The sequence below is a fragment of the Rosa rugosa genome, chromosome 7 (assembly GCF_958449725.1).
Source record: "Rosa rugosa chromosome 7, drRosRugo1.1, whole genome shotgun sequence".
In the NCBI taxonomy this organism is placed as follows: Eukaryota; Viridiplantae; Streptophyta; class Magnoliopsida; order Rosales; family Rosaceae; genus Rosa; species Rosa rugosa.
Window position 1 is genome coordinate 1,187,571 of NC_084826.1, and position 12,018 is coordinate 1,199,588.

The window sequence follows — 12,018 nt, forward strand, 5'->3', positions numbered from 1 at the left end:
AGAGGGTCGTTTCTGTTCTGGAGTTGGGTCAGCAGTGGTGGCAAAAAAGTCTAGCTATGGCTTAGACAATCATCCTTGGCCTTCTAGTGGGTCGTTCCTGTCTAGTTTCGGGTCGGAGGCGATGGCGATTTGGAGCAGTTGTGGATTGACAATGTTAACACTCGGGAGGTGACGGTGTTGGGTTTACTTTAGTCTCAGGTCTAACGGTCCAGCAATTCATTTTGGTCGGGTTCGAAGTCACAGCGAGTGTAGGCTTGGTCGATCAAAGGCAGGTCCAGTGGACTCTGGGTGGCGAGTTAGTGTTGACAAAGTTGAGTGTCAAGGATTCACTGCTTCTGCGCATATTGTCTTTGCCGTTTAGTTGTTGTGCAAGTTTTCTTTTAGTCGGAGCCTCTTTGGCTCCTTTAGTCAGTCATTATAGAGTTCCAGTGTGAAGTCTAGTGGGCATTTCTGTGGTAGAAATGTTGCCCAAAATTAGTTGTAACCGGTTCATTATTAATGAAGTTTTTTCTTGATCAAAAAAAGAATTGCAACTAACTATGAGCTAGAGGAAGAGCCAAATAACGGACCAAGTACTGTTTTTTTTTTCCTTCCCACCCGTGAAGGAAGATTCTGCGGTCAGGACTTTTACTGAACAAGAAGTGCTTCATTGCTCAATTTGCAATGAACCCTTGACCACCACCACCCATATTTTCCAATGTGATCAAAATGGACATATAGCCTGCTCCTCTTGCTGGAATCACGACGGTGATTATAAATTATGTAGCTTATATTCCTCCCCCTTTGGCTGTAATCGCAACCGCGCCATGGAGAAGGTTCTTGAATCAATTACAACTTCTACTACTAGTACTGCAAGGGTCATAACCCTAACTGAACCAGGAGTGCTTGATTGTCCAATTTGCTGTCAACCATTGACCATTCCTATTTTCCAATGTGACAAAAATGGGCATATGGATGCTTCTTATGCCGAGATAACATCAAAGATAAGTGTCCTTCATGTTCCTGCACCTTCAGCTCCAGTCGTAATTTGGCCATGGAGGAAGTTCTGAAATCGGTTACAACATGCAAGTATGGTTGCAACCAATTGCTGACTTGCGACGAGGCAAGCAAACACGAAGATTCATGTCTACATTCGCCTTATAATTGCTCATGCCCCCATCCCGATTGCAACTTCGTGTCTCCTACCCAGGACTTGAAACAACACTTCAGTACAAATCATATGGATTCTACAACACAATTTAAGTACCCGGACAATTTGGACCTCACTTTGGGAAAAAACGAAAGATTCCTTGTTCTTCAAGAAAGGAATAATGGTACGTTGTTTATCCTCAATAATCGCATTATTGAAGGACTACGGAATGCTGCGACACTTTTTTTGCCCATCTCCATGACATGGTCGGGGTGTGTAATTGGGTCTCACTTGTTACCAAAGGTCATCGAAACTCGAGAACATCTTATACATGAAGTAGACAGACTAAATACCAAGTAAGTAGCTTTCTGCATCACACTATATATTCAAAATACACAACCCGAGCATTGCATCAACAGTAAACCAGCTGTGGCAATCTATTTTAGTTTATCCTCACTCTGCAATGATGAAATAGCAATAGAGAGATAGGTTTACAACATGTACTTTCATGTGAGAAAACTTTCACAGCTTAAGAAGTTGTCATATATGAACTTCATATTTTCCTCCAGCATCTCAGAAACAGAGTCGATGTCAACCTTCTCTTCCTGAAAATTGAAAGAAAAAGAGGTTTCTCAGGATGCTTAAAGAGCGTAGTGTATGAGGTAGGCAGAGTGCGAGTCAAAGAGGAATGTTAGCACTTACCTTCAACTTTGAGACTAGCTTTTTCAACCTCAGACTGATCTCCCAAGAAGCTTCACCAATTGAGGTTCCGAAATCAAATCGATCGGCATGCCTGACCTTAAATCTTAATGACTGATTTTTATATGCTTTGGCTCTTACATGCCAGGCCCCAACAACATTGTACTTTCCAGAAGATGTCTTCTCCAGGGGCCATCTCAACCCACCCTTCACATCTGGATCTGTAATCGCAGAATCAACCAGATCCCTAATGCTTTGCATCTCATCATCCTGAAACAGAAAAGATTAATCCGATTACACAACCTCATTCCAAGGTACAAAAGTTCATCCCTTGATCCAATGTGATTAACTCTCATCATCTGAACACATAGATAACATTTCAACTTTTTCTGTAGCTTGTTTTGGTTGTGGCTGCTATACTAATATATAATAATTAGTTTCTTCTTTTTCCAAAACAACAAAGAATAGAAATGAAATTTCCAATGGTACGACGCGAAGTAACTTACAGTCTGAGTTGTTACGACTCTCTTCATGTTTAACATCAGTCTCAGGTCCAGATTCTTATTAGGGATGGATATATCCATCACCATATTACGCAGTTGGTTTAGTTCGACCTGGATGAAAGTTGAATATTGATATAAGTATTAGTAAATAGAACTATGACAAGCAAAAGGGAAACTTAAAGGAGGGGAGAACTTGATTTCATTCACATCAACAGTTAGTCTTCTTATAAAAATCTGATCATTTTGCAGTAAATATATTATATTAAATATGATGCAATAGAAGCATGATCATCATGATTTATGAAACACCGAATTCAATATAGTTGGATGATTAGAAAACTTGCCTTGTAGAGTTGTAGCTTTCCATCTGCTTTCACACTACATTTGCAGAGGAGAGTCGAATCTGGTGTTGTGGAATCAGCCAACTATACAAGAAGAAACAAATGAGGATTGCAATAGCCAAGATCAGAATTTTGGAAAGCATACATTCAGTAAGTCTATGGATATAGGATTAGAAATACCTTTACTAGGTACATATCTTTCTCCGATTCAAAATCAACCCCAATATTCGGGACAACTTCGTTTACAATCTTCTCCGTATAGGAAACAGGAACATTTGTGTAAAATGATCTCTTCCAATTTTTCAACATTTTTGTAGTCAAATTTTCTCTCAGAGATTCCAGGTTAACTGAAGGGCTCCTGAATTGCAAAGATTGCCATTTGGTTTACATCTGTTCATATACAACCGAGTATAATGTGCTTTTTCATTGTTACATATATGAAGCAGTGGAACATTGACAGTAATTAAGCATCGATATCAAGGCATAGTTCTATTAAGTAGGTTTTAGTATCTATACTATTATATACAAACAAGGGTAGAGTCTTAGAATCACGGGTCACCTCTCCAACCTGGCACCCTACTTTACAAGCTAAAATGCGAACATTTACCCTTTATACAAAATGGACTATAGTTGGCATTTCTTTCTTTCTGTTCACTTCAAATCAGCAGTAGATTGGACTAAATCTACAGGACCTTCTCTCCCACATAACAAGTAGGTCCTAGTGTTTTACAGTTTGTTTGATCAAATCAAATTTTGGGCAGTCATTTGGCTATTACAAAGGCAACCTACTTCAACTTAAGATGAAAGTGCTTGACATAATCGTCAAATGTCACCTATCACTCATAAGCTCATGCACCCATGATACAGGATTACTCTCAGCAGATAGGTATTGTCATAGACCTATTACAGTTTCTTTAAATACATGATTGTCAAAATCATACGCAGCTAAAAGAACAAGAAGAAACAGGATAAATATATGAAATGTTCAAGTTAAATGGATGAAAGAATAACAAATTAAAATAAGAAGGAAGTGTAACCAATGGAAGAGAACTTTTCCAACTCGAGCAACCAAAGTAGGCTTTAGTTCTTCTAACTTTGGGGACTCCATTTCCTTCCTCATATTTTCAAAAGACGCAAGTACGTCTTCAAGCACATTCTCTGCTATATACACCCATGGACTCTTTGGCAAGTCCCATTTCACCTCACTACCTTCTATCAAGTATGAACCATATAAAACATTATCAAAAGGATTCATAACCCAGAGTAAACAAAGTTTCAACATAAATGTGCTAAAAGAAATTTTACAGTACTAACCAGTAGCAATACCAGAATTCATTAAAGCTAGACGCTTCTCTGCGATTTTGTGCTCAATAGTTTCCAAGGAAATGAGTTCAAGATTAACAGAAGATGGAAACTGGGTGTCATCATCCAAACCAAGTGCCCACCATTTCGAAATGGCTCGGTCTGCATAAATTAACATCGAGGTCCAGTTATCATTAGACTTTGATGACCTTATATTTACATTTCTCTTAAACAAAGGAGCAAGCTTGTCTGGAGTTGGAAACGGCCTCTCAGCTTCATTTGAGCTTCGCTTGTGTGGAGGGATGTAAGCCATCATAAAACTAGCACTTATGCCTAAAAAAAAAAAAAAAAAAAAATCCTGGTAAGACGAGAAAAACAGGAATGTTTGTGTAAATAAGACACATAGTATGCAAAATTTAACTCAAAGTACCCTAGTCGAAAAAAAAAAAAACTCGAAGTACTGAAATTTATAAGCCAAGAAGCTTCCTTTGTTATGTTTATTGTAGAAAATCAAACTAATTTCATCTTCTTGTAGTTTTAGTTCAATCAGCAGTGACTACAACACTAAATTTCAACTGGGTAAGTTATCTTGATCACTTTACTGGAGCCAGAAAAACTGTCAAATCGATCCTAACACAAAAACAGAGCAGATGGGCAAAATCTAACCACAAAGTGCTCAAATTTATAAGCCAAGAAGTGTCCTTTCTTATGTTTATTCAAGAAACTCAATCTCATTTCAGCTTCTTGTAGTTTTGGTTCAGTCAGCAGCAAATATTACACTGAAAATTCAACTGGGTAATTAATTATCTTGATCGCTTTTTTGGACCCAAACACACAATCAAACTGATACTAACACAAAAACAGAGCAGATAGTTCATTCACAGCAACATTATCATAGTGATCATAAAGAAAATGAAACAACAAATCATGAAAAGGGTTTTGAGGTACAAACAATTGCAGTTTAGCTGATAGTAAAACTGGGTTTTGTTGGTAAAGTAGTAACAAAAATGGAGAAGGAGAACAAAGAAGAGCAAAGGGTTTGGGGTTTTACCCAGAAGCAGAGAGAATTGAAGGCAAAGCACCAGACTTGCAAGCACGATCGGAATTCGGAAATGACGAAGAATCGAATGAAAAAAAGTCTCTTGCTTTGTATTTACATGCTTTTCAGTCAGTCACTCATTGGCTGAAGAAAAAGAAAAAGAAAAAGGGTCTATTTCTGAGTAGTAATTCACAGGTTTCAATTCCCACTATTCACTTTAAATGATGATATGTGGGTGAAGGCAATTTGATATTTCTGAAAGCATATAAAGTTATTTTTGGATATTAAGAATCATGGTGTATATCATCTTAATTGGTATTTTTTTTAATTAATTATCGAATAACTTTATATCATAATTTGAGTTATTGTGTTATTTACTGTCGATAAAGCAATAATGAGATATTAATTAGATTTCAGGTTACTAATGAGTTTCAATTTCACAGGGCATTAGTTACTACCATCGTCGTAATGCAAAAAAACAACAATTCGACATTTAATTTACTACATTATGATACATGAACATTATTTTAATTACGGAATCATCATCATCATTTTACTAACGAGTAGTAGACACCTAAGAATAAAATCACTTTCATAACCACTTATGAAGAATCAGTAACCCAAAGGTCCATGTCCAAGATGGAGTCATCCCACTCCCATTTCTTGTTTTTGTTGTTGAACTCTTGATCATATTGCTCTATAATTTGTTCAAATTGATCAAGGTCTACCATTCCCAAATCACCCATGAAGTCATTGTTCCCCTCATGTTCTTCTTCCACACATAGATTGTTGCTATCCTCTCTCTCAACTATCTGACTGATCTGCCCCTGATCTTTATCAATATTGCAGAGCATTGCCACTGATGCTTTGCTACATTCTTCCGAGGCTTGGCAAGTTTGATCCTCAAGAGTACTACTTATCATTGACCTCTTTGAGTTTGAGCTGGCGTATTTTGAAGCTTGGGGTCTTATGACTTGTAAATTATTATTCCTTGCATGATTAATCTTCTGATGATCACCATGAGTTTCTTGAGCATTTAGCTTTTTGCTCAAGTGACAATTCCAATAGTTCTTCACATCATTACCAGTCCTCCCCGGAAGCCTAGCTGCAACTAATGACCACCTGAAAATTTAAAAGCTAATAAAGTTCAATTGGGTATGTCATATATGTAGGCATACATGCCCAAACAAACGGCTCTTTATGTTCGGTATTACTTCAAAAACTGTTAAAAGCACTTTCAGATCATCAAAAGTACTTATAGCACTATTTATTTGAAATAGTGAAAAGTGTTTATAGATGTTTCTTCAAGCAGCACTTCTCGATGGTAACATTTTAAGATAAACATATCAACTAACAAAGAGCTATGTGAGTTTGAGATGAACTTGCCTGTTTCCCAAGAGCCTTTGGAGCTTGATGATGAGCTCAACTTCCTCTTGTTCAAAGCTCCCTCTCTTGATGTTCGGCCGAAGGTAGTTTAGCCACCGAAGCCGGCAGCTCTTACGGCACCTGTTTAGACCTGATTTCGAACCTTAAGCGTGTCACTGATCAATCTTTTCCTAATTTCCATAATACATACAAGCTAGAGTTGTGCAGAAAACAAATTAACATTTATTTACCGGCTAAGTGAGGAATTCGATGCCATTTGCCTTCTCCATACTTCTCTATGCATTTCCTCAGCAATTGATCCTCTTCCTTAGTCCATGGAATACCACCCATCTCTCTCTCTCTCTCTCTCTCTCTCTCTCTGATATTGCAATTTTGAGTTGTTGAATCTCTACAGTGAGTGTTTGATGTTATATATATATGGATTTTCATATTGTACTCTTGTGGCTCCTTCTTTCCTTTTCTTTCTGATTAGTTCACGCCTAGTCCTTAGCTGAAACGCCATAATGTACCAGCACATGGTTGTTACCGAAGTTAGAAGAATATACATAGTCAATGGTCCATCATCTTTCTAAGTGAGTGTGGCTGGAGGTGGGTTTATAATGAAGCAGCATTACTATGTCTCCATTGACACATCTTTATCAATATATAGCCCCAGTGGAAACTTCAATAACTATTTTGCCAGAAGTGATGAAAATCTGCATGCTATTTCTGCCTTTGCTTCTTATCTTGGTTACTTATATCACCAGAGTACACACACTCACAGCTCACAGATTCACAGGTATTTCTCATACTTCATCAATGATCAAGCGGTCCAGACTTTGGTTCCCCAATCATAAATGGACCTTGTTGATGCTATGGCACCAGATTAGGCATTCAACTACTTGTGCATTCAACATTCAAGGAACGGTTTCTCACATGCAATTTGATGATTTGAATCGTCTATAAAAAAAAATCAATCAATTTATAATTGTTTCGATATCTGATTATACGTACCATCATTATTCATATTATGTAAAGAGCTATCGCTTAACTCTGCATAAATTAGATGACTAAACAGTTATTTCGCACTTTGAAAGTTTACTCTTTTTAACATGGAAACAACAAGAAGGAGGGATCTACATGAATCTTGCGCTTCACAAAGTGTATCTCGCTCAACTTACTTTGACACCACACTAGTTGCTCTTGTGTTATAGTTGACATGTTCAAAACCCTTGAAACTAATCTGATGTCCACTTGAGAAAAGAAGTTATGGTGACCATGATCTCCGCTGTCTTCCTCTTCTTCTCCTTCTTCTTCATGCTTTTGGAATCTCTTTATGATCCGGTTCTCACTCCTCAATAGCTCTTTAAGCTTCCTCTCTTTCTTCCGAAGATCTGCTTGGACTTCCACTAAAAGCTTTGGATCCAAGCAATCTCCATCAAGTGATCTTTTTCGACAAGCGGTGGTTATGTTGGCATTTTTATCAGCTCGAATGAATCGCCAAATGGTCCTTATCAATTCTCTCAACATCTCGACAAGACTGTCAGTGGTAATTGCATCCTCTTTCTTTCCTTTCTCCGATTTGTCCTCTCTGATTACTGGAACTTGTAGAAGCTTATGCATAGCACTTCGATTTTTAACATAGTTTTCGACCCTTGCCCCTTGAAAATGTTCATCCTCTATAAATCTTTGCAGGAGCACTTGAAAATGTTGCAATTCCTCTGCAACTTCATTGTATGAATGTATTTGATTAGGGGCAGATTCCAATAGCTCCAAGGCCTTCTCATATTGCCATTGAAGGAACTCCCATGAAAGGCACAACTGCCCTACATAGACCAATTCCAATTCACTAGCACATCCTTAATGAACTTAACAATTGGATCACAATCTATTTTGGGTCTACATAGCCTCCAGTTGGAAAGAAAGGATTTGATTGCCGGAGTTGAGGATTTGTAGCTCGAAAACGATCTAAGTGGATCCTTAGACTGCAGAACACCTATTGCATATAACTTCTGGTAATTCAAAATATCCAACTTGCGCATTCGAGTCCTGTAACTCTTGTAGAACTTGTGAAGCACCCTCATTCTATCTCCGTGTTGGTATTTTTCATCAATCTTGAGTGGCTTCAAGTCATCCATATCCAGAGACTCGGATTCTTCAAAAATTGTAGGCAGACCAGTTGTAGCTCTGACTATCTTGAGCTCCATTTTCAACTGGTCTATCAACTCTTGGTGTTCCCACAAAACGTCCAATGTGTCTGAATCCTCGGAACCATTATAATCATCCACTAGCTTTTCTTCTCCTTTAGGTTCGGACCCTTTCGAGTTTTGATCATCAGTCGTACACAACTCTTCTAGTTCTCTAACTTGTTCCATTATATCATCATCTTCTTCATCAAAACCATCAGGCTCGTGCAATCCAATGTCTTCCAAAGCACCTACTTCATCATCATCTAGACTTGAGCAAATCAAATCAGAATCAGATTCCGAACTAACAAAGTTCTCTTCCGAAACCAACTCATCTTCATGACTAGTAGCCAGTTTCTCATCACCAGTACTATCACTTTCCTCTTCTGAATGAGACATTTCTTCATTATTAACATCTACTTCTTCCTGACTCTCGGATCCTTCTTCGTCGTCCGAAACAGAATCTTCTTCAATCACTGATTTCTTCTCTACCTCCTCTTCCTCAAATGCACCATCTCTAAAACCCTGATCAGTACCTTTTTCCTCATGAACTTGTACTTGTCTAACCAATTGGTCAAAACCCTCTGTAAAACCCTGAGCACTTTTTCCTTCATCAACATCAGTTGCTTCTATAGAACCACAGTTTGATTTCTGAGCAGACCCATTTTCTGCTTCTTCAATGAAGCAACTACTACTAGTATTCTTTTGGGCCTGAAAAGCTACATAATCACCAATTACATCCGCTTTTTCCAGTGTTTTTAATATTTCCCCAGTCTGGTACTCAAATTTAAACACGAAATTTGGCTCTGAGATCTCTATATCACCAACATCAAAGAATTCTGAATCATCATCTTCTTCGTAACTTTTCCGAATCTCAGATTCAGCTCTTTCCGGTACAGTGCTAGAGAAACCGGAATTCCTCATCGGAGAAATCTCTTCTTCGACGAAGAGTGTGCTGAAGAATCTGAACACAACGGAGTCGGAAAACTGAGCAATCATTTGTGGGTATTGGGAGAGATGGAAAATGAGGGATTTAATATGGGAAATGCTGGGTTGCTTTGGAGAGTGGAGAACTGTTTTTATTTCATTAAATCCTTAAACAAATAGGAGACTACCCAAAAGAAATTCCTAAACAAAACAGGACGTGATTGGGTTTATTAAATCCCTAATCAAATAGGAAACTACCCAAAAGAAAGGAAAAGTCAAGACTTTGGGTTGGAAATGGTTAAGATACACCCAAAAAGATTTACCAAGTACACCCATGATGGCTCTATTTTTCTCCTTCACTCCATTTGTGAGATTGTGGTTATAACCTACAAGCCCAATGGAAATTGAATTTCCCAGCACAGCCCAAAGCTTCTTAAGACAGTTCTAGTCCATGTATAGGACTCATTATTTGCATTTGTAGGTCCAAGTCTTTAAATTTGTGGGATCCAGACCCCAACTATAACCGAAGCCTGAGAGAAGAATAAAATAAACTCAACTTAGATTAGGCCATTACATATTCTCCATCTATCAATCTAGGATAGATACAGAGTTTGTGGTAACACTACATGTAACACAAAGACACATTAAATAGGTAAAATTAAAAACTTAAATAAAAACCAACCTCAAAGAGCTAACTCACTCACTATGAAGCGCAAGATGAGGTCCAAAGGCCCTATCCCAAACCCAAAGAGAGCAAGCCAGCCCAATAGGCAAGCTTGACTGCAACCATGACCCGCTGCCATCACATCGAATTCCCGCCCAGACCAAACGGCGCCACCGCAACTACCGCTCCTAGACTACACCCCAGTAGGAAGACAACATAGGAGCCGCCCTGACATAGCCATCACCCAGAAAAAAGGCGATCATCATTAACCTGTAAAATTCGATCAGACCTAGTCGGAACTAAACCACCCCAGTAGTAAGAGATAGAGACCCTTTCCAAGACAAAGCTGAAGGATCTGAAACCCGAACCCTTGCAGGGCTTCATCCACCATCTGCAGATTGCGTTACTGATCAAATCTTTTCCTAATTTCCAAAATACATAGAAGCTAGAGTTGTTCAGAAAACAAATTAATACAACTCAATTTAGTTTACCGGCTAACTGAGGGATACGATGCCATTTCCCTTCTCCATACTTCTCTATGCATTTTCTCAGCAACTGATCCTCTTCCATAGTCCATGGAATACTACCCATCTTTCTCTACTCTTTGATATTGCAATGTTGTAGTTGTTGATACTCTACACCGAGTGTTTGACATTATATATACAAAAATTCTTTTATACACGGCGGTATAAATCCACATACACTAACTATGCAATCTCAGCCGTGCATATGTGGGGTCCGTTATTTATCACTAAAAACCATCAAATCTCAACGGTGCGTGTATCTTCACGCCATGTACCGAAGACTCTCCCATACTAAGCTGAAACATCATAATATACCAACACATGATTGTTAGAAGATTATACATAGCCAATGGTCCATCATCTTTCTGAGTGACGCTGGAGGTGTGTTTATAATGAAACAGCATTACTATATGTCTCCATTGATACATCTTTATCAATATATAGCCCCAGTGGAAACCTCAATAACTATTTTGCCAGAAGTGATTAAAATCTGCATGCTATTTGCCTTTGCTTCTTATCTTAGTTACTTGTATCATCAGAGTAAATACTCACAGCTCACAGGGTCACACGTATTTATCATCATATTTCATCAATGATCAAGCGGTCCAGACTTTGGTTCCCTAATCATAAATGGACCTTGTTGATGCTATGGCACCAAATTAATTAGACATTCAACTACTTGTGCATTTAACATTCAAGTAAGGAAAATGATTTGTGGCCTCAATGAGGCCTAAGATTTGTGGCCTCAATCCTAGGTGTCATGTCATGTCACCTACACACATCACCTATTTGTCAAATCATGCCATATAATTCTTGAGTAAAAAGACAATCTTATCCTTCCAAAATCTAATGGCTCTAAATTATTTTGGTTTTCATCTAAAAATAAAATATATTATTTTGGTTTTTTTTCTTTTTCTTTTTTTCGTTATATATATAATTATATATATATATATATATATATATATATATATATAATTCGTCAAAAAAAATTATATACAAAGATGTGTTTGTGTGTATAAATATATATATATATATATATATATAATTATATATGTATATATATAATTCGTACAGAAAAATTTATATATATATATATTAATGTCATAATTCTAACCCACAAAATTAAAAAAAAATTGATTAAAAAAAAGTCAAATTTAAAATTGATTCCACAAAAATGGAAAGAAAATATATTAATATCTTAATTATAACCCATCAAATTTGGTAAATTGAAGTAATATTCAGCTCTTTTAATAAATGAATTTAATAAAATTAATGGAAGATTATTAGTTTACCTTACACTAACAAGTTAATTAGACGAGCTCCATCCCGATCGGTTCCG

General features: G+C 37.4%; 3 protein-coding genes and 1 pseudogene across 7 annotated transcripts; 1 reads left to right on the forward strand and 3 right to left on the reverse strand.

Moving 5' to 3' along the window:
- The first annotated feature begins 610 nt into the window (after window positions 1-610).
- On the forward strand, window positions 611-1,505 carry LOC133720717 (E3 ubiquitin-protein ligase SINA-like 10; annotated as a pseudogene).
- Window positions 1,476-5,183, reverse strand: LOC133720715 (uncharacterized). Of its 4 annotated transcripts, none has more exons than XM_062147161.1 (8): window positions 5,026-5,183; window positions 3,999-4,307; window positions 3,710-3,881; window positions 2,853-3,030; window positions 2,676-2,756; window positions 2,335-2,442; window positions 1,832-2,098; window positions 1,476-1,734 (listed from the first exon to the last, which is right to left on the reverse strand). In XM_062147161.1, the coding sequence occupies exons 2-8, from the start codon at window positions 4,288-4,290 to the stop codon at window positions 1,636-1,638; spliced, it is 1,197 nt and encodes a 398-aa protein (XP_062003145.1). In that variant the 5' UTR covers window positions 4,291-4,307; window positions 5,026-5,183; the 3' UTR covers window positions 1,476-1,635. The 4 variants fall into 4 exon arrangements, with proteins under 4 accessions (XP_062003145.1, XP_062003144.1, XP_062003143.1 ...); XM_062147160.1 differs by having other exon boundaries at window positions 3,710-3,884; XM_062147159.1 differs by having other exon boundaries at window positions 3,987-4,307.
- Window positions 5,184-5,479: 296 nt separating this feature from the next.
- Window positions 5,480-6,856, reverse strand: LOC133723944 (transcription factor MYB8-like). Its single transcript, XM_062150821.1, has 3 exons — window positions 6,630-6,856; window positions 6,400-6,529; window positions 5,480-6,135 (listed from the first exon to the last, which is right to left on the reverse strand). Exons 1-3 carry the CDS (start codon window positions 6,826-6,828, stop codon window positions 5,616-5,618), a joined length of 849 nt encoding a protein of 282 aa, XP_062006805.1. The 5' UTR covers window positions 6,829-6,856; the 3' UTR covers window positions 5,480-5,615.
- Window positions 6,857-8,059: 1,203 nt separating this feature from the next.
- On the reverse strand, window positions 8,060-10,779 carry LOC133723943 (uncharacterized). Of its 2 annotated transcripts, XM_062150819.1 has the most exons (3): window positions 10,647-10,779; window positions 10,174-10,546; window positions 8,060-10,021 (listed from the first exon to the last, which is right to left on the reverse strand). In XM_062150819.1, the coding sequence occupies exon 3, from the start codon at window positions 9,561-9,563 to the stop codon at window positions 8,205-8,207; it is 1,359 nt and encodes a 452-aa protein (XP_062006803.1). In that variant the 5' UTR covers window positions 9,564-10,021; window positions 10,174-10,546; window positions 10,647-10,779; the 3' UTR covers window positions 8,060-8,204. The 2 variants fall into 2 exon arrangements, with proteins under 2 accessions (XP_062006803.1, XP_062006804.1); XM_062150820.1 differs by having other exon boundaries at window positions 10,196-10,766.
- Between the last annotated feature and the right edge of the window lie 1,239 nt (window positions 10,780-12,018).